The sequence below is a fragment of the Lepus europaeus genome, chromosome 13 (assembly GCF_033115175.1).
Source record: "Lepus europaeus isolate LE1 chromosome 13, mLepTim1.pri, whole genome shotgun sequence".
Classification (NCBI taxonomy): Eukaryota; Metazoa; Chordata; class Mammalia; order Lagomorpha; family Leporidae; genus Lepus; species Lepus europaeus.
The window spans coordinates 75890959-75914959 of record NC_084839.1 but is presented as its reverse complement, the minus strand read 5'-3'; the positions used below and the strand labels follow the sequence as shown (position 1 = coordinate 75914959).

The 24001-nt window shown below is 41.7% G+C and overlaps 1 protein-coding gene and 1 non-coding gene across 2 annotated transcripts in view; both read right to left on the bottom strand.

The window, feature by feature from the left end:
• CTNNA2 (catenin alpha 2) overlaps positions 1–24001 on the bottom strand; it is a 1271675-nt gene that overhangs the window by 262825 nt on the left and 984849 nt on the right. Inside the window, exon 8 of the mRNA XM_062208724.1 lies at positions 14907–14987. Within this exon, the coding sequence (XP_062064708.1) occupies positions 14907–14987 (81 nt within the window). The remainder of the gene's footprint in view (positions 1–14906; positions 14988–24001) is intronic.
• LOC133773096 (small nucleolar RNA SNORA40) lies at positions 3405–3531 on the bottom strand. The gene has a single exon (XR_009867882.1). It is a non-coding gene; the product is annotated as a small nucleolar RNA SNORA40 (small nucleolar RNA).

Genomic DNA, 24001 nt, shown 5'->3' with positions numbered 1-24001 from the left:
CAGAAGTACAGGGTTCAGAGAGCTTCCAGGTCGTTGAACATGTGATTGTGCAAGGAGGATGGTATGCTAAACGGCATGGAAGCTCTGAGCCCCTTTACACACACTTTGCCCTATAAATCTCCTCCTTATAGCTATTCCTTTGTGTATTTATGATACACGGTGAACACACATAGAGTGTTTCTCTGAGATCTGTGAGGCACTCTAATATATGAATCACACCCAAGGAGAGGGCTGTGGGGACCCCAGTTTAGAGCCCATCACTCAGAAGTGCACATGACAACCTACGACTTGCAACTTGCACATGAAGTAGGGATAGTCCAAGTGGGAATGAACTCTTAATCTTTGAGACCAGACACTGTCTGCAGGTAGGCAGCATCAGAATTAAACTGAGTAACAGGGTACCCAGCTGGGGTCAGCCACTGGTCAGCGTGTGAGAAACCACACACATCACATAGTGAGCGAAGGTAAAGTAGCCTGGTGAAAACCCAAGAGTAGGAAAGACACTGTGGTTTTTTGTTTGTTTGTTTGTTTGGAGCCACAGCAGGACTTCCCTATCCCTCAAAATAGGCACTGTCTGTTAGGTGGAGAAGTGAGGACAAATGGATTGAAGCAGAGTTGAATGGACTCACAAATCTTCAAATACAACCCCTGTAAGACTGAGATGCGGTCTGTCAGAACTCAAATCTGTGAGAACACTGGAACTCATCTGGGAACCTTATCACAACAGAGATTTGAAGGAACCATGACAGGCATATGGAATCAGAATCTTTCAAGATAGACTGCAAGTAACCGCACTTGGGCAGTTCCTGAATTTGAGTCCTCTAAAGATAGTCATGCAAAAGAAACCTACTGAGTTAAGGCATCCTCTCTTTAAATGGAAATTGTTACCATCCTATTCAGCAAATCTAGCCTTTAAAACAATGGAACCAAGGACATATGAGTTTAGAATGGAGGCAAGTTGATGATTGGGGTATTTCCTGGGTGAGATAGCTGCATACAGTGGATTCTTCATCCCTTCAATACCTGTGTAGCCATTATTTATTTAAATCCCAGGATATACTCTGAGGAAATAAAGAATAACAGGACATGGTCACAGGTAGAAACAAATAAACAAATCTATTACAAAAATGTTACAATATAGATACTTTAAAATATTCTAGGAGTCTATTGGATAAAACTTGTTTATAGGAATTGGAAAAGCTGTAATGATAAGGTGACATTTAAGCTAAGCCATACAGAAGAAAATTGTAAATTCTACTGTAAGAAAAAATGTGAGGTGGGGGTATTGTAGGTAGAAGCAAGAGCAAGTAAACAGGCTTGCAGATCTGTAGACACTTGCTTATCAGACCACCAGGCTATCAGGAACTGAAGGCAGGGAAGCTGGTTCTGAGGCTGTGGCCATCGTTCTTATAAAAAGCAAGTAAGCAGGGCAAGTGAAGATAGGAAGGCAGGAATGGACTAAAAATGCATTTGGAAAATGGTATCAACTGGGCTGCCTGGCTGATGAGGTTTTTAAGGAATGATGAAGGGAGGAGTCGCAGGGCTGTAACTCTCCTGTGACAGTGAACACAGTGGGAAGGACACAACTGTGTAGGGCCAAGGAGGGGTGAGGCTTGTCTTTAAGAGTTCTGTCAGTTTCACTCAGCCCAAGAAGACAAAGAGGAGCCCTGAGCAGATCACCTTAAGTGGAGGAATGTTTTAACTCTGACTTCTTCACAATCATCTATCCGAGCAAACTACACTGCTTGGATAGATGACGTGCTCTCAGCGACAAGCAGTGATGTCTACAGCAGCCAAAAGGCACAGCGTGATGGAGCCTGGAACGTATGGGCTTCCACCTGTCCTGGGGACAATGGCAGGTGAGGCAGAGCCTAGAGAAAGATGACGCACTTTCTCAGTTTCCGATTCATCCAGGCTTCCCAGGGAATGCGGACATGAAGAATTATCAGCAATGCTGACAGAAATTTCCCCTGGGAAAACTTTCATCAGAAGTCACTTCTGGTAACAAGAAGTAACCTCAGCATGGAGCAGAATAGACGTGTTCATCTACGAGCTGATTGCACAATGACCCACTGGGTACATTCTGTCAGGATCAAGGTGATTAGCTGTTATCATCAGCTCTACATACAGCTGAACTGAAGCCATAGGAGTTGATGCACAACACACTTAGAAGTTATCTACTTTTCCTGAATATTCATTAGTTTATTACTGTACATCCATGTCAACAGACCTTAAGCAGGAAGAGGTTCCCAAAATGTATTAAGAGCTTTCAAACCATATCACAGAGCCTACTCATTTCATGGCAAAATGAAAGGGTAGTAGAAAAAGACTGGGAAAGGTTTCATGGGAATTGTAATGGTTTCTACTATCAAGTACCTCGCATATTTTTTTGGACAGGCAGAGTGGACAGTGAGAGAGAGAGAGACAGAGAGAAAGGTCTTCCTTTACTGTTGGTTCACCCCCCAATGGCTGCTGTGGCCGGAGTACCACGCTGATCCAAAGCCAGGAGCCAGGTGCTTCTCCTGGTCTCCCATGCAGGTGCAGGGCCCAAGGACTTGGGCCATCCTCCACTGCATTCCCGGGCCACAGCAGAGAGCTGGACTGGAAGAGGAGCAGAATCCGGCGCCCCGACCGGGACTAGAACCCGGTGTGCTGGCACCACACAATTTCCATCTACTTTTTAGTGATGGTTTTGGCTAGAAAAGCTTAGCCTAAACAAAGCCTACAACAATGAACATGGGCCAACCTCAGTGAATCAGGTTGTGTGTTCTGAAATGAATGCTCATATAAGCTTAGAAAAGCACTCCGCAAAAAAACAAAATTTCTGTCATTTAAATCATCACAAATCTTCCAAATTTTCCTACTTATGAATTTCATCCTGGAAAATCTCATAGAACTTTAAAAAAAAAAAGCTACACTTGCTCTTGCAGTCTCAAGATTCATTTTTTATATAACTCCTTTTCTTCTTGATGATATTTATTTATTTTTATATACTTGAAAGGTAGAATGACAGCAAGAGAGGAAAAGACAGCTATCTTCCATCTGTTTGTTCTCTCCTCAAATGCCCAAAACAACCCAAATGGGGCCAGGCTGAAACCAGGAGCCAAAAACTCCATCTGGATCCACCTCAAGGGTGGCAGAAGCCCAAGCACTTGAGCCATCAACCACTAGCTCCCAGGATGCATTTGCAGGAAGCTGGATCAGTAGCAGCATACTCAGGAACTGAACCAGCACTCTGATAGGGGGTGCAGATGTCCCAAGAGGTAGCTCAGACCACTGTGCCATAACACCAGCCCCAATACCTCTTTTTGATACCTAAAACTATTTCAGTATTTTTACTTTTTCCAGAACCAACCATTATGGTTACCAAGACTCACATAATTTCTAACTGCCTTTGGCAGCCTAATATTCCTTCTTATATGTATCAAAACTCATACTGAACAATGAGCTCTAGGTTGCAAACAGCATTTATTTTTTGTACCTATCTGTAAGTCTTTGCCCACAAGTTAAACAAAAACACACATATGTGCTAAGGATCGGGATTGTTAAAGCTTTCTCTGGGGCCAGCACTGTGACTCAGTAGGTTAAACATCTGCCTGTAGGGCTGGCATCCCATGTGGGTGCCAGTTTGAGTTCCAGCTGCTGCACTTCCAATTGGGCTGAGAAAGCAGTGGAAGATGGCCTGAGAAAGCAGTGGAAGATGGCTCAAAAGCTTGGGCCCCTGCACCTACATGGGGGACCCAGAAGCTCCTGGCTCCTAGCTTTGGAGTGGCCCAGCTTTGGCCGCTGTCGTCATCTGGGGAGTGAACCAGCAGATGGAAGTCCTCTCTCTGTCTCTCGCTCTCTCTGTAACTCTGCCTATCAAGTAAATAAAAATAAATCTTAAGAAAAAGAAAAAGACTTCCCATGGACTAGAATAAGAGAAGGTGTCTAAGATTGGATCAAATGCACTCATTCTCTGGTATGTGTTTTTGGACTCAGAGCTTTGCCTTCCCACTTTTCCTTTACTGCTAGGGCCTAGAGGAATAGCAGAAGAAAATAAATCAGTAGTTGAAGCCCATAGTTGACTTGGTTTCCCTATTCATATATGTGTTACAGTTCCCTCTGCTTAGTAAAGAGTAATGTGATTAATTACACTGATTAAGCTACTGAACTCCTTCTGGGATCTAGACCTGCAAGTGAGAAGCTGTCAAGCCTGCTACCTGCCCCCTCCAGACTTGAGTATACATGTGAGAAGCCAACCAACTCATATTGACTCACGTAAGGAAATTAAACCACTTCACGAACTGAGCAGTACCTTGACCAGGGAAGAGAGTGCCCGCAGTGATATTTCAAGAACTGTTTCGAATGGACAGAATTTTGTATGCTGGAGTTGATTTAATAAGTGTTTTCTAGGTGACAAATAACTGTATTACTGATTTGGCATTCAGGGCTGTTTTTCAGGTATTTTCTAAGGCAGAACCCTTAATCAAAAGCATGTCCAAAATGTGGCCTTTCCCAGTTTTCTTGAACTACCTCTTAACTACTCTGCCCTGTTCCTCTAGTCCTTTTGATTCTGAGTTTTGGTGTTCTGAATCCACTTCTGTTCAGCTGTCACTGAGCTGCTCATGTGCTGTATTTCAAATCCCATTTGCTGTATGATCATTTTGTGATCTCATGCTTCCACACTAGTGTGGCAAGCTGACCCAGAGACAAAACCCCAGCTTGGACATAAGGTTTCCATGTGAAGAACACAAACCTTAAGATCTGGGGGAAATTAACACTCATATTAATTTTTTTTGGTTGTTGTTGTTGTCATAGCCATTTGGATGGTCTCAAATCCTTATTAAGAAAAAATAGATTCAAATCCAGAAATGAGTGATTTTAAAATGTTTTCTTATAACGAATCTAAAAATAATTGGCCCCTTCATGGGCAGATGTGAGAAAAAGAACTGAATACTTTTACATCCCTTTTTTCTATAAATGTTTTTGCAAAGTCTATAATTCATGCATTGAGAAGCCAAATATCTAAACATAATAACACTTTTTCAAAAGAAGATCCAGTGATTCTTAACAGGGGCAGACCTGAAAGATGATATCATATCATAAACAAGCATCATGGTTTTGACATTTAACATAGATTTTTAATTTTTTTCTGTCTGCAGTGTATCATGCGACCCCTCCCAAATCCTGCAGAGATGGAGGTACTGTTAGAATCCACAAGGGACCTCTACATACTTCTGTGAATTTCCTCCTTTCTCTCATGCATCCCCCAGAGTAAACTGGTATATGGGTGACCCACTTGCAGATTCTGGGTCCATGGAAAGGCAGGATGGAGTAAAGCTTATAAGCAAAGAGCCTGCAGACTGGTTGGGCTGGAGCCTCCTATTAGCTATACTCTGTATGGCTGTGGGTGTTTTTCTTTACGTCGTGTCCTCATCTATATAATAGATATGGTGACAATATTTTTCATCTCACAAAGCTGATGAGACAGCTACACATGAACAATACATGCAAGAGAATGTAGAACACTTCTAGGCACATTTTAAGGATTCAGTGCACATCAGCTATAATTTGGATTTTGTGGACAATGATTTTATAAGTTTTTGCTAATGACTGTCCTTCAACCAGAGTTCTTACTTGAAAGATCTTCAAAAATGTTGTAGAAGTGAATATTACAAAGTTACAAATGGTTCTTAAAAAGTATTTTTTTTTTGTTTGTGTGATCCCTTTGATTCTTAGACCTATCAGAGCCATCAATTGTGAGCTGAAATTGATCACTTGGACTAGAGTGATGGCATTGGTACATGCCACCTTGATGGGATTGTGTTGGAATCCCCTGGCACATTTCTAACTCCACCATTTGCGGCAAGTCCGATTGAGCATGTCCCAAATTGTACATCCCCTCCCTCTCTTATTGCCACTCTTTTATTTAACAGGGATCACTGTTCAGTTAAAATTTAAACACCTAAGAATAATTGTGTGTTAATTACAGAGTTCAACCACTAGTACTAGAACAACAACAACAACAACAACAAATACTAAAAAGGATAAAGTATTACATTGTACATCTAAAGTCAGGACAAGAGCTGATCAGTTCATTGTTTCTTATGGTGTCCATTTCACTTCACAGGTTTCGCCTTTGGTGCTCAGTTGTCACCGATCAGGGAAAACAAATGATATTTTTCTCTTTTGGACTGGCTTAATTCACTCAGCATGATGTTTTCCAGATTGCTCCATCTTGTTGCGAATGACCGGGTTTCGTTGTTTCTTACTGCTGTATAGTATTCTATGGAGTACATGTCCCATAATTTCTTTATCCAGTCTACTGTTGATGGGCATTTGGGTTGGTTCCAGGTCTTAGCTAAAACAAGACAAGTGTCTGCTAATACTAACTGATAGAATCAAAAAGGGAGAGAAAGATCCAACATGGGAAGCGGGATACACAGCAGACTCATAGAATGGCAGATGTCCTTAACAACACTCTGGCCTCAGAATCAGCCCTCAAGGCATTCAGATCTGGCTGAAGAGCCCATGAGAGTATAGTAGGCATGGAAAGCCAAGATATCATGGAAAAAAAAAAAAGACCTAAATGAAAGATCTCAGCGAGTGAGATCCCAGTGGAAAGAACGGGGCCATCAAAGAAGGAGGTACCTTTCTCCGAAGGGAGGAGAGAACTTCCACTTTGACTATGACCCTATCGGAATAAGATCAAAGTCAGCGAACTCTAAAGGCTTCCATAGCCCTGGAAACTCATGACTAGAGCCTAGGGAGATTACTGACTCCATGAACAGGAGTGTCAAATTGTTAAGTCAGCAACAGGAGTCACTGTGTACTTACACTCCATGTGGGATCTGTTCTTAATGTGTTGTCTAATGTGAAGTGATGCTATAACTAGTACTGAAACAGTATTTTTACACTTTGTGTTTCTGTGTGGGTACAAACTGATGAGATCTTTACTAATTATATACTGAATTGATCTTCTGTATATAAAGAGAATTGGAAATGAAAAAAAAAAACAACCTGGTGTTAAATTGGAAATGGCATAGAAAATTAATTAATTTTAAAAAATATTATGTAGGATCTCTGTCTTTAATGTGCTGTACATTGTTATTTAATGCTATAATTAGTACTCCAATGGTAGTTTTTTCACTTTATGTTGCTAGATGGGCAAACTGTTGAAATCTTTACCTAATATATACTAAACTGATCTTCTGTATATAAAGAGAATAGAAAATGAATCTTTATGTGAATGGAAGGGGAAAGGGAGCGGGAAAGGGGAGGGTTGCGGGCGGGAGGGAAGTTACGGTAGGGGGGAAGCCATTGTAACCCATAAGCTGTACTTTGGAAATTTATATTCATTAAATAAAAGTTTAATTAAAAAAAAGTATTTTTTTTAATTCACAGGCTTTTATTGGGGTTCCACTCCCGGGCGAGGTTCACCAGTCCCAACAGAGCAACAGAGCAGGGGCCAGGGAAGTCGCCTGCCAGAGATTGGGAGAGCTCCTTTTATAGATTCAGGGCATGGGGGTTAAAGGTTGAGGCGGGTCTGATCCATCCCCATCTCCCATCATAAAAAGTATTTTAAAGGTTTATTTATTTTACTTGAAAGGCAGAGTTGCAGAGAGAGAATTTCTATTTGCTAGTTTACTCCCCAAATGGCTGCAATGGCTAGAGCTGGGCCAGGGTGAAGCCAGGAGCTAGGAACTCTCCCACATGTGTGGCAGAGTCCCAAGCATGTGGCAATCTTCCACAGCTTTCCAACATACATTTGCAGAGACCTGGATCAGAAGTGGAGCAGCCAGAACTAGAATCTGTGCTTATATATGATGCCTGCATCCCAGGCAGTGGCATACCCACTGAGCCACAAAGCCAGCACTTCAAAAAAGTTTTGCACCAAAATGAACTTTTCTTTTAATTCCATTTGTCTATGAACTTTCCAAAGTACTCTTGAATAAGAAATTGGGTAACATGAGGTAAATCTGAGGATTCTCTTTAGCTCTAGCTATTTCTTATTAACCTTGGAAATTTTTTCTGTTGTCTTCTTTGGTGGCAGGGTTTTAATAAGCTGATTTTTTTTTTACAAATTTATTTATTTATTTGGATGTCAGAGGTACAGAGAGAGACATAGAGATCTTCCCTCACTATCTACTCCACAGATGGCTACAACAGCCAGGACTGGGCCAGGATGAAGCCAAGAACCAGAGTTTCATCGTGGGCTCCCAGGTGGGTGTCAGGGTCCAAGTATTCAGACCATCTTCCACTGCTTTCCCAGGCATATTAGCAGGGACCTAGATCAGAAGTGGAGCATCCAGGACATGAATAGGCCCTCATATGGGATGTCAGTGCCATAGGCAGCAGTTTTATCTACTCCTCCACAATGTCAGCCAAAATTAACTTATTTTTAAACTTACCATCCAAGGATAGGCATTCAGCCTAGTGATTAAAACTCTCATGTTTCACATCAAAGAGCCAGAGTTCTATTCCCACTTCCAGCTCCTGACTCCAGCTTCCTGTTCATGAAGATCCAGGAAGGCAATGGTGATAGCCCAAATAACTGGTTCCCATCACCCACACGGAATACCTGGATTGAGTTCCTGGCTCCTGGCTTTAGCTTGGCCAGGTCAGGGGTTGTCATGGTTATTTGGAGAATAAACCAAAGGATGGCCATTCTCTCTCTCTCTCTCTCTCTCTCTCTCTCTCTTAGTCTTTTTCTTTCTGCCTCTCAAAAATTAAATTAAATTAAATTGAAAATACCGGAGGTCACCTTCTGTCTGCTGCTTTCCAATTTTTTGTTACACTATCATTCTACATGCACTCATCCTAGTGTAAAAGTGTTCTACTCATGTTTTTTGTTGTTGTTGAAAGTCTTCGGGGTGTAATAGCAAAATTGAGATTTTGCATATCACTGTGATGGCTGTTCGGGGTGAAGGGATAAGAATTGGGCCCTAGATTTGTTTAGGGAATGACAGTTGCAAAGTTTAGCAAGACTGTAGTATTATGATTACTATTTATTAGTTTCTTATATAGAAACGTTTATGTCCTAATTTGCTTATCAGCGTGGGGGAAAAAAAGTAATAAGTTAGCATCCCTGTAAGTATAGGAAAATTAAGAGGCCAGAGCTAAGTTGGTTAACAGGTGGTATGCAGCAGGAGGAAGAAGGCACAGCTGACAGACACTGACTGGGTCCCTGAGAGCTGGACGGACTCCGTGCGCTACAAGGCACCCACACGAGAAGTCAGCCAAAAGCTTCTGTCGCCACAGAAGTGGTCTGATTCCAGAACTATGGGAGTGACAATAGTTCAGATATGGGTCCTACTGTGCCCACAGCTCTAAAATTAGAACATGATGCTTAATGCTGGCAGTTATATTCCCCTAAATCCATTTTTAATTCCAAATAAAATACTCCAAGAGGACTATGCCCTACCACTGCCCACTGTCATGGTTTTAAATGGCAAGATGGCTCCATTCCCATAGTTTTAAATAATACTCATGGGTTCCTATGACCTTTTTCACAATTAATGACTCCTCAGTTCCTTGGGCATATTGCCTCAAGAGAGGTTCTACTAACTTGAAAATTTCACTTAAGCAGCAATCCTTTTTACTCAATTATTCTCAATTTTTTGAGCGTCTACAAGTTTAACTCCACTTTCTTTCATTAGGGAAGTCCAAGATAATGATCAATATTGATTTTATTCCTTTTAAATTTGGCAAGGTGAACTTCAGCAGGCTCCAGGGTCACAGCTCTGATAAGCACTACTGAACACTGGGAAAGATGAAGGAGACTGAGCAAGTGGCAAGCCAGGAAAGTCTCTAGAAATCCTAAAAAGTATTTCAGCGACAGACAGAAAGATATGTGAACAGAGAGAGTCCTCATGTGCTGTTTCATCCCCTAAATGCACACACTGGCCATGACTAGGCTGGGCTAAAAGCCAGGAGCTAGAAAATCTGTCCAGATCTTTCCTATGGGTGCTAGGGACCTAACCACTCAAGCCATTACCTGCTGCCTCCAAGGATATGGACTGGCAGGAAGCTGGAACTGGGCACTGGAGCTGGGAAGCAAACCCAGGCACCCCAGTGTGGGAAACGTGCCACACCTACCTATAATTTAAATCTTTAATTTCACCATTTTTCTCCTATGCAAGTTAATTTCTAAATAATATACAAAGGAACACATATGGGACTGGAGCTGTGACAGAGTAGGTTAAACCACACTTTGTCAGCATCTCATATGAGCTCCAGCTTGAGTCCTGGCTATTTAATTTCTGATTCAACTCCCTGCTAATGTGCCTGGGAAAGCAGCAGATGGCCCAAGTGCTTGGGTCTCTGTCATCCAGGTGGAAAATGCAGATGGAGTTCCAGGCTCCTGGCTATGGCCTGCCCCAGCCCCTGCTCTTGTGGCCATTTGTGGAGTGAATTTAGCAAATGGAGGACCTCTTCCCCTCTATCTCTGTAACTCTGCCTCTCCAATAAATAAATGTTTTCTTTTTAAAAAGAAAAAGGAACACAAGTGGACAGGGAAACAGTCATGACTAACAGTTCTCATTTAGGATCTGCTCTCACAAAGATTTCTATGTAATTGAAAGAACAGATATATCTCAGCAGTATGGAAGCATTCACTTGGACCAGTAGCATTCACTGGGCTGCATCTGCATAGAGACTATCAGAGACTGAAGTTAAACTTTGTGAATCCAATTAACCAGCTGCCCAAAGCAAAGCTGATGAACAACCCAAGTTACGCAAATCAGTCACTGTATGTTCCATCTCATAACTGATAGGTAGTCTCAATTTAGATCTTTTGTTCTACTACAAGTAAACATGGAGAGACAGAAGAGGAAGGACAAAGACAAATACTGACAGATGGGGACCATCTTAGTCGTGGAAAGGCAGACTGGGAAGGGAAAGATGCTTGAACCAAATCCACAGATGTGGCATACCATTATGCCACAATCATGAAACAATTCTCCTTTGATCCTTCCACCTCTGTATCTTCACAGAAGGTAAGCAAAAAATAAAATGCATGGAAGAATTTCAAGGAGAACATACTTCTTCCACCGTCTTCCCTAAGAAAGTGCTCCAAGGAGCTCCCCACTTAATTATCTAAAATGCCACCAGAGGTTCTACCTTCAAATTTACCACTGTGCTCTGCTAAAGTCAAACTTTTTTCTACAAATCGTCACACCAAACGTAACATTACTTTACCCATTCTTTCCTAAGAAGACAAAAAACTGCTATAATGGGTCCATGGTAGAAAGGGCTAAAGGTGCTGGCTCCTGGATAGAAAGGGGTAATTCCCACACACACACACACACACACACACATCTAGGAAAAGGGAGATTTCAGTTCATGAACTTTGCCCTGCTGACAGTCTAGTTAAGCCCTGGAGATATCTTCCTGCTGTTGTAAAAATCTGATAGTCAGGTCTTAGCATCTCTGGCACAATGAATGGGGATTTTCCTGGGCCTAATACCATTTAAATAGTCCAAAAAGACATTGAAGATCTACACTGAGGGGCTGGCACTGTGGCATAGCATGTAAAGCCACCACCTGAGATGTCAGCATCCCATATGGGATGTCCTGGCTGTTCCACTTCTGACCCAGCTCCCTGCTAATGTGCCTGGGAAAGCACAAAGTAGAAGATGACCCAAGTCCTTGGGCCCCTGCCACCCACATGGGAGAATGGAACAGGCTCCTGGTTCCTGGCTTTGGCCTGGTCCAGCCATTGCTTTGGTGACCATCTAAGGGAGTGAAGTAGTGGATGGAAGATTCTCTCTCCCTGTCTCTACCTCTGTCTCTGTGTAAACTCTGCTTTTCAAATAAATAAAACAAATCGTTAAAAAAAAAAAAAGATCTCTATTGGTTACATATAAGAAAAGGAGACCAAGAATTGAAAGCTCCACAGTCACACTGATAGTATAGCTCCCAGGGCTCCAGATCCTTGACCCAATGTTTTCCATAATCATGCATTCTAGCTAATTCTACCTATATCATTTCATATCAGCAAGGATTTGGCAAGGTGGTCTAAGAGGAAGAGAGGCAGATGTGACCCATTATCTTCCAGTGTGCTCAAAAATTTTGAAATCTGTTCATTTGTGAAGGTTTTCAAAAAGTTCATCAGAAATGTGTGTCATGAAAAAATTATGTCTGACTTTCAAATTTTTTGCACCAAAATAAACTTATGCTGGAATTCTATTTTGCCACAAACTTTCTGAAGTCCCCTCATATGTAGTATTATTTACTAATGCTTATGAGGACTGTGTTTTATTCTGCCTTTATTTAAGGTAAAATGAAAAAGGAAATTCTTTCCCCATTGGGGCTTGTTAGTTTGGCAGTCAAACTAGAATATTCGTATTGCAAAACTAATTATGGTACCTGTGCTATGGAGGACACTAGCTCAAGTATGTCTACACCTTCAGGCGATATCCTGAAGACAGCCTAGAGCTGCCCAGCAGGAATGACAAGTGGTGTGTTTCCCTCATTCAAATCATTTCTAAGATGTGCTTGCCCCTTCTTGCCCAGGTACCTTGCTCATCTCCTCTGAACCTGATGTGCTCAAGGACCAAATGCTTCAGTGCAATTGTATTAATTCAGCTTTTCCAGCTACAGAATGTATGGCAGGTGCTGCCACAGGCAGTGGTTGGTTCTAACTGACTAATGTAATCAACACTTAGTGAATGAGATGAACATATGTAAAAGCTACCAGTAGGAGACAAGATGCCTTCAGGTAGAAATCGATTATAACTTAATGAATGGTAGAATCTCGTCTAAAGAAAGCATACTACTCATAAAAGTGGAGCTCACCACAGAAAATAATGGTCCCAGTGGAATATTTACCACTGTTCATGCAACACTTTCAAAATTAAAAAGGGACTCTTAGCAGAAATATTTTTCCCAAGACAAAAATGGGCCCAGCAGACTAATCATGTCATCAGCCATTTATTTTTTAAATTATATATTTACTTACTTTGCTTTTAATTGGCACAAAATAAGTGTACATATTTACAATGTCATGTTTCAAAACACATATGAAGGTACTTAAAAAGTTCATGCAGAGAGGGAATAGCGGGACAGCAGGTTAAGTTGCTGTTTGAGTCCTGGCTGCTCTGCTTCCAATCCAGCTCCATGCTTACGTGCCTGGAAAGGCAGCGCATGATGGCACAAGTACTTGAGTCCCTGCTGCCAACATGGGAGACCAGGCTGCAGGTCCAGGCTCCTGACCTCAGCCTGGCTCAGCTCCAGCTGTTGTGGACTTTGAGGTGTGCACCAGCAGATAAAAGAGCCATCTCTATCTTTCTCTCTCTCACTCCCTCTCTCTCTTCCTCTGCATCTCTATCTTCGTCTCCCTGTCTCATTCTGCCTTTCAAATAAATAAATCTTTAAAAGGAAAATGGACTTAAAGGGTAAGCTTATTTTGGTGCTAAAGTATTTTTGAAATCCATTCATACCAGGGCTCTTCACAAAGATCTTGAAGGAGCTGGTGCTGTTGCATAATAGTTTAAGCTATTGCCTGTGGTGCTGGCATCCCATATGGGTATTGGTCAGTGTCCTGGCTTCTTCTTCCAATCCAGCTCTCTGCTAATGGACTGAGAAAGCAGTAGAAGATGCACCAAGTGCTTGGGACCCTGAACCCATGTGGGAGATCTGGAAGAAGCTCCTAGCTCCTGGCTTCAGAGCAGCCCACAATTTAGGGCGTGAACCAGTGGATGGAAGACCTTTCTCTGTCTCTCTCTCTCTCTCTCTGTAACTCTACCTCTCAAATAAATAAATAAAATCTTAGAAAACATTGTGAAGGATGCATACTATGAAAGAAACTATGCATAGATTTCAAAACTTTTTGCACCAAAATAAACTTATCTTTTAACTCCATTTCCTATAAACTTTTAAAATTTAATTTTACTTATTATATTTGAGATATTTTAAATTTATTTTATAGTCAAACCTTTTAAATATCCTCACATATACTATGTAATAATCCAATTAGGGTATTTAGTATAGCCTTTGATTCATACATTTATCTTTGTGGTGGTAACATTCAAAATCCTCTTCTCCAGGTATTTTGAACTATTTAGGTCATGAAACTAACTCACCTTGCTTTAGTTCCCCATGTCCTAAATGATAAACAAAATTTCTCCAAGATTTATATTTCCAAGGGAATATACTAGGCCAAAGATCCCTTTCTTTTTTTTTTAAAGATTTCTTTTCTTTATTTGAAATCAGAGTTATGGAGAAATGGAGACACACACACACACACAGAGACAAATTTCCATTCCCTGGTTCACTCCCCAAAAGGGCTGCAATATCTGCGGGGGGGTCCAGGCTGAAGCCAGGAGTGTGGAACTCCATCCAGGTCTCCCACAAGGCTGCGATGGCCCAAATACTTGACCAACTTTCTCCGCATTCCCAGGCACATGAGCAAGGAGCTGGATCAGAGTGGTGTAGATGGGACTTGAACCGGCACTCATATGGGACGCCTGTGCCGCAGGCTTAACCCATTGCAGCACAACACCATGGGCCAGAGATCTTGATTTCACCTATCAGATTGAGAGTTGCAACTCTCATTAACCATTAGTATTCTAGCTTACCATTTAATGTCTCAGGAACTTGATCAGTAACAAACCCACTGAAATCAGAGACTCTTGCCATCCCAGGACTTGGAAAACTGAAATCAGAGGTAGTAGGCAGTGAATTCAAGTCTCTGCCTGGGAAGATTCTGTCTGGTCAGCGACAGGACACCCCTCAGGGCTGGTCCCATCACCAGCCTTGCTGCTAGCACACCTCTCCACTCACCCATCTCCACTTTGCTGATGAAACGTTTCTGTGTCTCTGAGTGCATTAGAGCTGATGTTCAGGTCCCTGTTCACTCTAAGGTGGTTTTTGGAGATGGGTAGTAAGCACCATGCACTTAAAACAAAAACAAAAAACAGTACCTGTCTCCTGAGATCTCTTGTTTTCTTGGTCATCTTATCAATTGCAATGTTTAGAGGATCTCCTTTTTCTTTCCTTCCAGTCTATGAAAAAAAGAGAAATAATTTCTGTTTTAGAAAATTCAATGCTAAAGACATTAAAAGTTAAAACATAAGTTCAGGAAAACGCTTGAGTTTTAGAGCACAACCTCCCCCCACCCCCGCCTCTGCCGCCGTGTCCCCCATACTCCTGCAAATAGATTCTTTTTAATACACACTTAACACTATCTGGTCTGTAAATTTGCTTGTTTCCATCTGAAATAAAAATTAAAATTGACCCAAGGCCATCCAATCTCAGGATGGTTACATACATGTCGATATTCACCTCTATGTATAGCTATCTTTCCCTCCCCCTGACATTTAGCAATGACACAACAGTAAGCTTGCTTTGCTTTTGCCTTCAAGTACAAATATTTTGTACTTCTGTATTATGTACTTTTTGAGTAGAAGATAATCAAGATGATAAAAAGTAAATAGAAAGGGTTTTAAGTAAATATCAGAATTCAGAACTTTTTGCCCATATTGTGTAAGTCATATTACAAGTCCTGTACCAAAGTCAAGAGATGCTTCAATAGAAAATTCAGTGTTCCTAATTTCTATTCTGTCATGCAGAGAATGCTAGGTGAAATGTGAGAATAACAAGCAACCCACAGTGGGGGTCATCAGGAAAATTTCCCTTCTGACTATACCAGGCAGGGAGAGGGCAGAGACAGAGGCAAAGGCAGAGACAGAGACAGAGAGAGATGGAGATGGAGATGGAGATGGAGATGGAGATGATGGAGATGGAGATAGAGACAGAGAAGATAGAGACAGAGAAGATAGAGATACAAATAGAGATGGAGATAGAGATGATAGAGATAGAGAACATAGATATGATAGAGAACATAGATATGACAGAGATAGAGAACATAGATATGATAGAGATAGAGACGATAGAGATAGAGGAGAGGAGGAAGGGGAGAGAAAGTAAGTGAAGGGAAGGGAAGGCAAAAGGAGAGGGAAAGAAGGGGAAAGGAGGGGAAGGGAGGAGATGGGGGAATTTAATAAATTATTCTCTTAAAAGTTTCACTGATTTATTATTTTTTCCTATTTTTTGATGGCTATTAAAACTAGATAAAACAGAAACTTTTTTATCTTTTTAAAACAGCAACTTAGGGGCTGGTGTTGTAGTGGAGTAGAATAAAGCCACTGCCTGTGATGCCAGCATCCCGTATGTTCCTGTCCCAGCTTCTTCATTTCTGATCCACCTCCTTCTCATGTGTCTGGGAAAGCAGCAGAAGATGACCCAAGTGATTGGGCCCCTGCCACCAATGTAGGAAGCCTGGATGATGCTCCTGGCTCCTGCTTTCAGCCCGGTCCAGCACTGACCATTGGTGCCATCTGATGAGTGAACCAGCAGGTGGAAGGTCTCTGTGTTTCTGCCTCTCCCTCTCTCTGTAACTTTGACTTTCAAATCAAATAAAGTAAATCTTAAAAAAAATTTAAAAATACAGCAACTTAATCCCCACAGATGAAAAGTATACTAATTTAATGGCGAAAATTATCTTTCCTTTAAGAGAAAATTCCTTTCAAAGATTATCAAATTTATTAGATTATCTGAACTTCAGATTAAAAAAAAAACAAGCAAACAAAAATCTCTGCACATTTACTTACTTATGGTCCCTGTGACAAACGTTTTCTTGTTCCATACTCGGTACAGAACCATGTAGGTCTCTGTAGTAATTTAGCGTATGATGAAATGAGATGCCAGGCATGGTACTCTATAATGAACAGTATGTTTTTGGGACCCATAAAAGTTGCCATCCAGACATACTAATATTCTTCTTCAAAGACAAAATCTTGAACACAGAAGCTCGAGACATACATAGCAGATCTACACAGCTGGGTTTAAAGCACTCAGTCTTTTCTGCAACTTGCTTAGTTAACCACTTTTTCTGAACATCTGATATATACTCCTATAAAATTTTCTTTAAAAAGTCAAAACCCAGCACAGGCACTCAGCTTAATTAGTAGGATGCCAGCAATAACACCCATGGCCCTTAGCAGAGTGCCTGAGTTCAACACCCAGCTCCCACTCCTGACTCCAGCTTCCTGCTAACGCAGACACGCGGAGACTATTGTGATGGTGCACAACTGCGTCTCTATCACCCGGGTGGGAGACCTTGGTTTAGTTCCTGGTGCCTGGTCCCTGGTATCAGCCCTGTGAAGTACACTAGCAGATAGAATTGTTCTCTCTCTCCATTAATTAAAAAAAAAAATTAGTCAAAACCAAGACATATACCTCTGTATTTTAAGTCATCTAACAGCCTCTACATTACCACCATCCTTTCACATGTTCATATACTAACTCACATATATTCACTGAGGTTTGTAAATAGAGAAAACTTAAAAATAAAGTGCTTAACATTTTACAACTTAAAAAAAATTGCTTATTTATTTGAAAGAGTTACAGAGAGAAAAGGAGAAACTAACAAGAGATCTTCCATTTGCTGGTTCATTCCCCAGATGGCCCCAACAGGCCAAAGCCAGGGGCTTCATCTGGGTCTTCTCCTAAGGGGTGTAGGGATGCAAACTCTTGGGCCATCTCCCACTGCTTTTCCTGGGAAGCTAGGTTGGAAGTGGAGCAGCTGATACTGGGGCAGGGACCTGAAGCAACACCCATATAGGGTGACAGAATCACAGGCAGAGACATCACTCACTATGCTACAATGCCATCCTCAACACTTTACAGCATTTTAAAATATTCATTTATTTGAATGGCAGAGTGATAGGGAGAGACAGAGACAGACAGAGAGACAGACACACACACATACACACAGAGAAAGAGAGAATCTTTCATCAGCTGGCTCACTTCCCAAATGGCCCTTACAGGGCTGGGCCAGGCTGCAGCCAGAGCCTAGAACTCTCCTCTGGTCTCCTACATGAGCGGCAGGGGTCTGAGTGCTTGGGCCACCTTCTGCTGCTTTCCCAGTCGCATTTGCAGGAAGCTGAATCCGAAGGGGAGCAACCAGGACTCAAGCCAGCACTCTCAAATAGGGTGCTGCCACTGCAAGCATGGGGCTCCAGTGTCAGCACCAACATTGTTCAACTTTGAAACACCCTGCAAGTAGCTCTCAGAAAACAAAAGTCTCTGGAGAACAATGTTCCACTTTATCACTGCAGGGCAAGTGGTAGTGCAGCAAATGTGACTTCCGTGCCACGCCTCCCCTTACTCAGCAGCCGGGCTGTTCCTTTCAGATGGCTTTTTCCTTACCAAGATGGCTGCCATTAGACCATGGAACACTACTGAAGCCATCAGGACCGTGCTATTTCTGAGACCCGTGGATTCCCTGTGTCCTCTTCACTTACTACAGTGATGAAGACTTACTTTAAAAATGAAGAGTCAACAGTTTGGATCCACTGTGGCTATGACAGAGAAGAGTGGATCACTACTTGTTTCAACAGACAAAAGAAAAAAAAAAATCTAAGACGGTTGGGATACACAAACTAACTGCCGAGAGTAAGTGCAAGCCATGGAGCTCATTCCAGCCTGCACTGGTGTGTCTGTATCACCACTTTATAAATGGGAAAATGAGGATCAGAGCCAGCCAGGGGAGAATGAGGATGGGGATTTAAGGAGGCACAGAGGAACTCAGTATTCAAGATAAATAATATTTTGAAGCAGCACTTTAAGAAAACAAAATTCATGTCAAAATAAAAACAGGTTTACAAAATATCAAAATTTTAAATAAAGGTAGGATCTGACAGGACTGGGGTTAGGGTAGAGGTGAGTAGAGAGAAATCTGTAAGTGCAGCATCACATGACATTTTAAAATTTTAAAATTTTTAAAGATTTATTTATTTATTTGAAAGGGATGGTAGGAGGGAGAGACAGTGATAGAAAGAGAAAGAGAGAGAGAGAGAAAGAGAGATCTTCCAGCTACTGGTTCACTCTCTAAATGGTGACAACAACCAGGGCTGTTCCAGGCTGAAGCCAGGAACCTGGCACTCCGTCCGGGACTCCTACACAGGTGGCAGGGGCCCAACAACTTGTGCCATCCTTTGCTGACTTCCCAGAGATCAGCAGGTAGCTGGATTGGAAGTGGAGCAGCCAGGTTTCAAACTGGGCTCTAATATGGGATACCAGCACTGCAGGTGGCAGTTTAACTCACAGGGCCACATGCCAGCCCTCAAAATTTTCAACATTAAAAAATTGAGGAATGTATGTATGTATGTCAAAAAATATATAATTGTTTATCTGAAACTCACATTTAGCTGTGCATCCTGTATTGTTTATGGGTGAAACCCCACCCCCAGGTGTGACAGTCACAGTCAGGACTGTACCTGGGGCTGTCACAGACATATGAGAGAGTGACTGCCCCATTTTGTGGGCGGAGGTTCTATCAGTCATCCGGCATCAATAACCTGCATTTCTAAGGCACATGGCCCTTAGAAGGGAGGCATCACATTGATCACCACGAGGGACACAGAAAAAGTAAAAGCCTTCCCACCTTCAACGAGCTCCTAATACAGGTGAGGAGACCAGAACATGAGTCTATCAGGGCTAATGGCCAGGCAGAAACCATTGTCAAGGGCTTGTGGAGTTACTCAGAGCAGTTTGCACTTGGAAAGTCAGGCAGTCACAGAGGGCCACAGGAAAAGAGCTGGAACTTATAGCCTGGGTAAGATGAGAATAGAAAAGAGAGACACCTGGAGTGGCAAAGAGAAAGTCATTAAGGAAAGAATTGGCAAGATTTGCTCTGGGAAGACACTAAGCAAAACAGGCCAGCCTTTTCTCCATGATGGCAAGGGATCTGTTGAGATCAGCTGTAGAGCTTATTTTTAGAAGAACTTCTTTATGATGTGATTACTGCTGATGCTGTCTTGGTCTGCCAGCTCAGAGAATCTCTGAAGATGTTAGTATTCCACATCACTGTTGTTGGTATTCTATTTACGTGGTATTTGCAATGCCAATTTCCCCAGCCTCCCAGTCTTTGGCTGAAGGCAATCCAGCAATGCAGTGGACATGGCTGCTGTATTTCTTTCACTGTTTAGGAGGTTGCAGATTGTTAGAGAAAGGATTAGAGTTTAGGTAACTTTGGACATTGGCTGGTATAGTCAACTCATTGGCCCTTTGTTAGCTCCCATTTTATAAAAAATAAGGTATGCAGGCAGGGATAACAATAATATCCCAATCAATACTCGGATTTGCACAGAAAATGGGGACTTACAAGCCACCTGCCATCCATTCCCCTGCCCTTTTATGTCTGCATGTGGACATAAATTTAAATCATCAGCCTCAATTGGACAGGAAGCCAATCATCTAAAGAAAGAGAAGACAGACTGACTTGCATCCTAGTGTCAGCCCCATTTTATTAGGCTTTGATTTTAGAATAATGATTCACCCCACTTTTCTATGTCTGAGTTTTCTCATAGGCACAATGGGTAGCATAATAAATGCTCTGTCTTCTGCACAAGGTTAGCAGGCCAATCAATCATGATGTCAATGTGCTGGAAACAATAAAAGGCATTAACAGTACTCAGGGTAATTAGAAAAGTATTTTTGCCTTGGAAAAAATTAAAGAACTGATTTAGAAACTACCTAGAAACTATTTTTGGATCACCTGTACTTCTGCTTTCTCTATTCAGGCAGATAACATTTGAAATCCTTGCCAAAAACTAGAATCCCTGAAGGAGAAGTTATTTCTCTTTAAGGAAGGAATATTTTGGGCAGTTCCTTTTAAATAGACAACTAGTCTGGGATATTCTTAAGGAGTGGAAACTTCAGATCAGTCTTTTCCATAGTGGATTCTTATATATATTCGTTAAATAATCAGTGGTTTGCTCATTAAGAGCAAATTCTATTTCCTAGGGAATCAAACAGAAGTCTCATCCGTGTCTCCCCCACCTCAAACTTTCAAACTCTACACATTAAAAATAGTTTGAGAAGCGGGTATGAAGGGAGTCCTAAGTTTTCCTTCTGACATCATCACCTGATAATATCATGATGTGTGATATTGTGTCAGTCCTCCACTTACTTCATGCCTTGCCTGAAAAGAAGAAAACAAAAACTAGTTGTGACCCTTGCCTGCCAATATCTATCTGTGACTTGGCAACATCACTTGCCTCCAGGCTTAGCATCTGTAGAATCAAGGAGTCAGAGATAAGGTACAGAACTGTGGGCTGTCGAGCCAGGACAACCACTGAGAACACAGAATCACCCTTCCCAGTTCTAGGGGAAGCCATCCAGGCTCTGCAGAAAGGGCTGGGAATTCGCAGCCACTCCAGGTTTTCTCATCTCTAGAAAGTGGATAATGCTTTGTTTTATGGAACTACTGTGATCATTAAAAGGGATAGACCTGTAAGGTGTTTGGCACAGTAGCTGACCAGGGAGTTAATGCAGCCAATGTCAGCTGTCTCCCTTTCTCCAACCTTTCATATCCATGAAGAGGAGAACAGAGGTAGAGAGAGGCAGAGTGAGTCGGATCACTTTGCCAGTAGTATCTGACCAGGAGCTCAAGTCTTCCATTTCAGGGATTCTCCTATTCTGTATCTAAATTACTTCCAAATTGCTTGGATCCTATTGTTTTACAGAGTTTCATGTATTTTTCTTCAAAGGCTATCAACAAAATCTGTTTGAGGAATATTTCCTATGCTGCTTTCTGCCCACAGAAAGTAACCTCTCTTGGGTCTGCTCCTCACTTGTCTTCTTTATCTTTACCTACAGAGAATTGAGTCTACAACTGAGATAGCCAGTTAATAAATATCATTATTAAAAAAAGAAGAAGAAGGCAGGCGGGAGTGCTCCCACTACTGCAGGTGCCTTTTCTAGTCACCATCTGCTGTGCTAGGAAGGACCATGTTTATTAAACTTTGTTTTAGTCTTTGAGTGTTATTTTACAAAACACATTCAAGGTGGGTCCACGGCTTGATCTGATGAGAAGGGGGGGAACACATTTCCTGATTTTGATTTCTATAGGGGATGTATTATTCTCCCAGCCTCTGGCTCTCAATTCACATCCAGTGTGCCAAAGTATCAGATGGTACAGGAAAGACCTTCACATTTCCAGTTGAGCCCTAAACAGAAGGACTGGGCCATTCATGCCAGTTGTGATTTTTACAACTAGTCTTTAAGAAAAGCACAACATTTTATTTCAATTGTCATATTTATAATATTACCCTTGGCTCCTTTACAAAAGGCTTCGTACATGTTGGACAAGGCTCTGTGTTCTCTCTCTCTCTCTCTGTTTCTGTCTCTCTCTTTGTCTCCTCACTCCTTCCAAAATACTAAAGATGTGTATAATGTGGTTATATTAACATGCTGAGTAATACACAGCTGTAAATGATATTAATTTTTAGATCTCTGAAAATGAGTATTTCATTAAATGCTGTTCCATCCCAGTCTCTCATCCCACCTAACTCTATTGTTTAATACAAGCAGTCACTCATGGTGGCCTTGGGAACATCAATCGACATCCTGGTGCTTTCATCAGCTCCATGGTTGCATATCAACCAGGTTCCAGGGCACAACAGTAAATACATGGGGCATGGCTATAAAGGACAGACACCTATTGCTCTCTTCCTTTTCTCTGAAGTTATCTGTTTGACTATCTCCTTGACTGGATGTATGAAGAATTTTTAAAATGTGTATAGCTGTGACTCTAATATATTGGATGTATGAGGGGCTAATCAAATGCCAAGTCTTCAAATTGTTGTCATTTTAGAGAAGTGGAAGTCAAAATCGCCAGAATGGCAGAAAGCAATAATGTGCTGTGAACTCTATCTTCCACACACTGCACTGTCATTTAAACCTATGATTTAGATAACAGGAGGGAGGAGGAAAAATTATCTATTGATCCAGCAGTCACCCCATCATATTTGGAGGGGTGCCCACTTACCCTCAAACACTGCATAGAGAATTCATATCCTTACTACAAATAGCACCATTATTTATAGAACCTTGAACATTTCATGATACCTGTACATTATGTATAAATCATAGTCTGAGTGTCTAGAACTTTCTAAATATTTCCTTTTTTGCTCTCTAATGACATTTCTCTTGGAATAGAAATAGGTAATACCTCTTTACAGTGGAGGAAATTTGAGCAGTGGCCACAAAGTAAATATATTATCACGATACTGTGATCACATCAGAATCAAGATTTTTCTGGACTCCGTAGTGGTTGTGAGGATGGGGAGGAGGTAAAAGTGGAAAGGGAAAAGCTGATGCATCCGTGACCCTTATCTGCCAGACCTCATCAATGCTCAAAGGAAGGATAATCAACATATAATGTAGATAATGTAAGAATGACAGCATGGTGTTTTAGCAGGACTTCCAGGCCCTACCCATTAGTCTAACAGTATAAATATTCAATTGGACTATGCACAAAGAAGGACTGACTCGGGGAGAACAAAGCAGATTGCCATTGTTTTCACCCTTCCATCAACTTATCTGTGTCTTTTCAGCAGCATCCCGGCAATTTTTCTTCCTGATTCTCAGTCAAGGCTCTCTAGCCAACAGATAAACTTATAACATACAAATTAGTGAGAATCAGCTGTGGAAGTATTAGAGAGAAGGTATATTTTTCCCTACTGTAACTGATATTAGATACTGTAAACTGGTATTAGATAAACCTTGCACTATCAGGGAATCTCCAAAAATAGATCCTACAAGGAGACCCAGAGGAGAAGGGAGAGGGGAAATAAAAGGTTATGAGAAAAATTGTGGCAAGGAAGGAGTGAGAAGTGAGGGAAAGAGAATAGAGAGGAAGAGGAAGATAGGACTGGAAGAAGGAAGAGGAAGAAAGTGACTTTTGGGGTCAAATCGAATGGGTTCATCCTTTCCATTAGCCCATTTGGCTTATCCACAACAGAAATCTTTATCTCACAGTGCTGGAAGGTAGGAAATCCAAGATCAAAGCACCAGGGCCTGGGTACCTGGTGGAGGCTTATTTCCTGGTTCAGAGAGGACCATCTTCTTACTGTGTGTTCAGATGGCCAAGGGTGAGGCAGCCCTCTAGGGTCTCTTTCATATGGGTAATAATTCCATGTGCAAGGCTCCCATTCTCATGATCTCATCA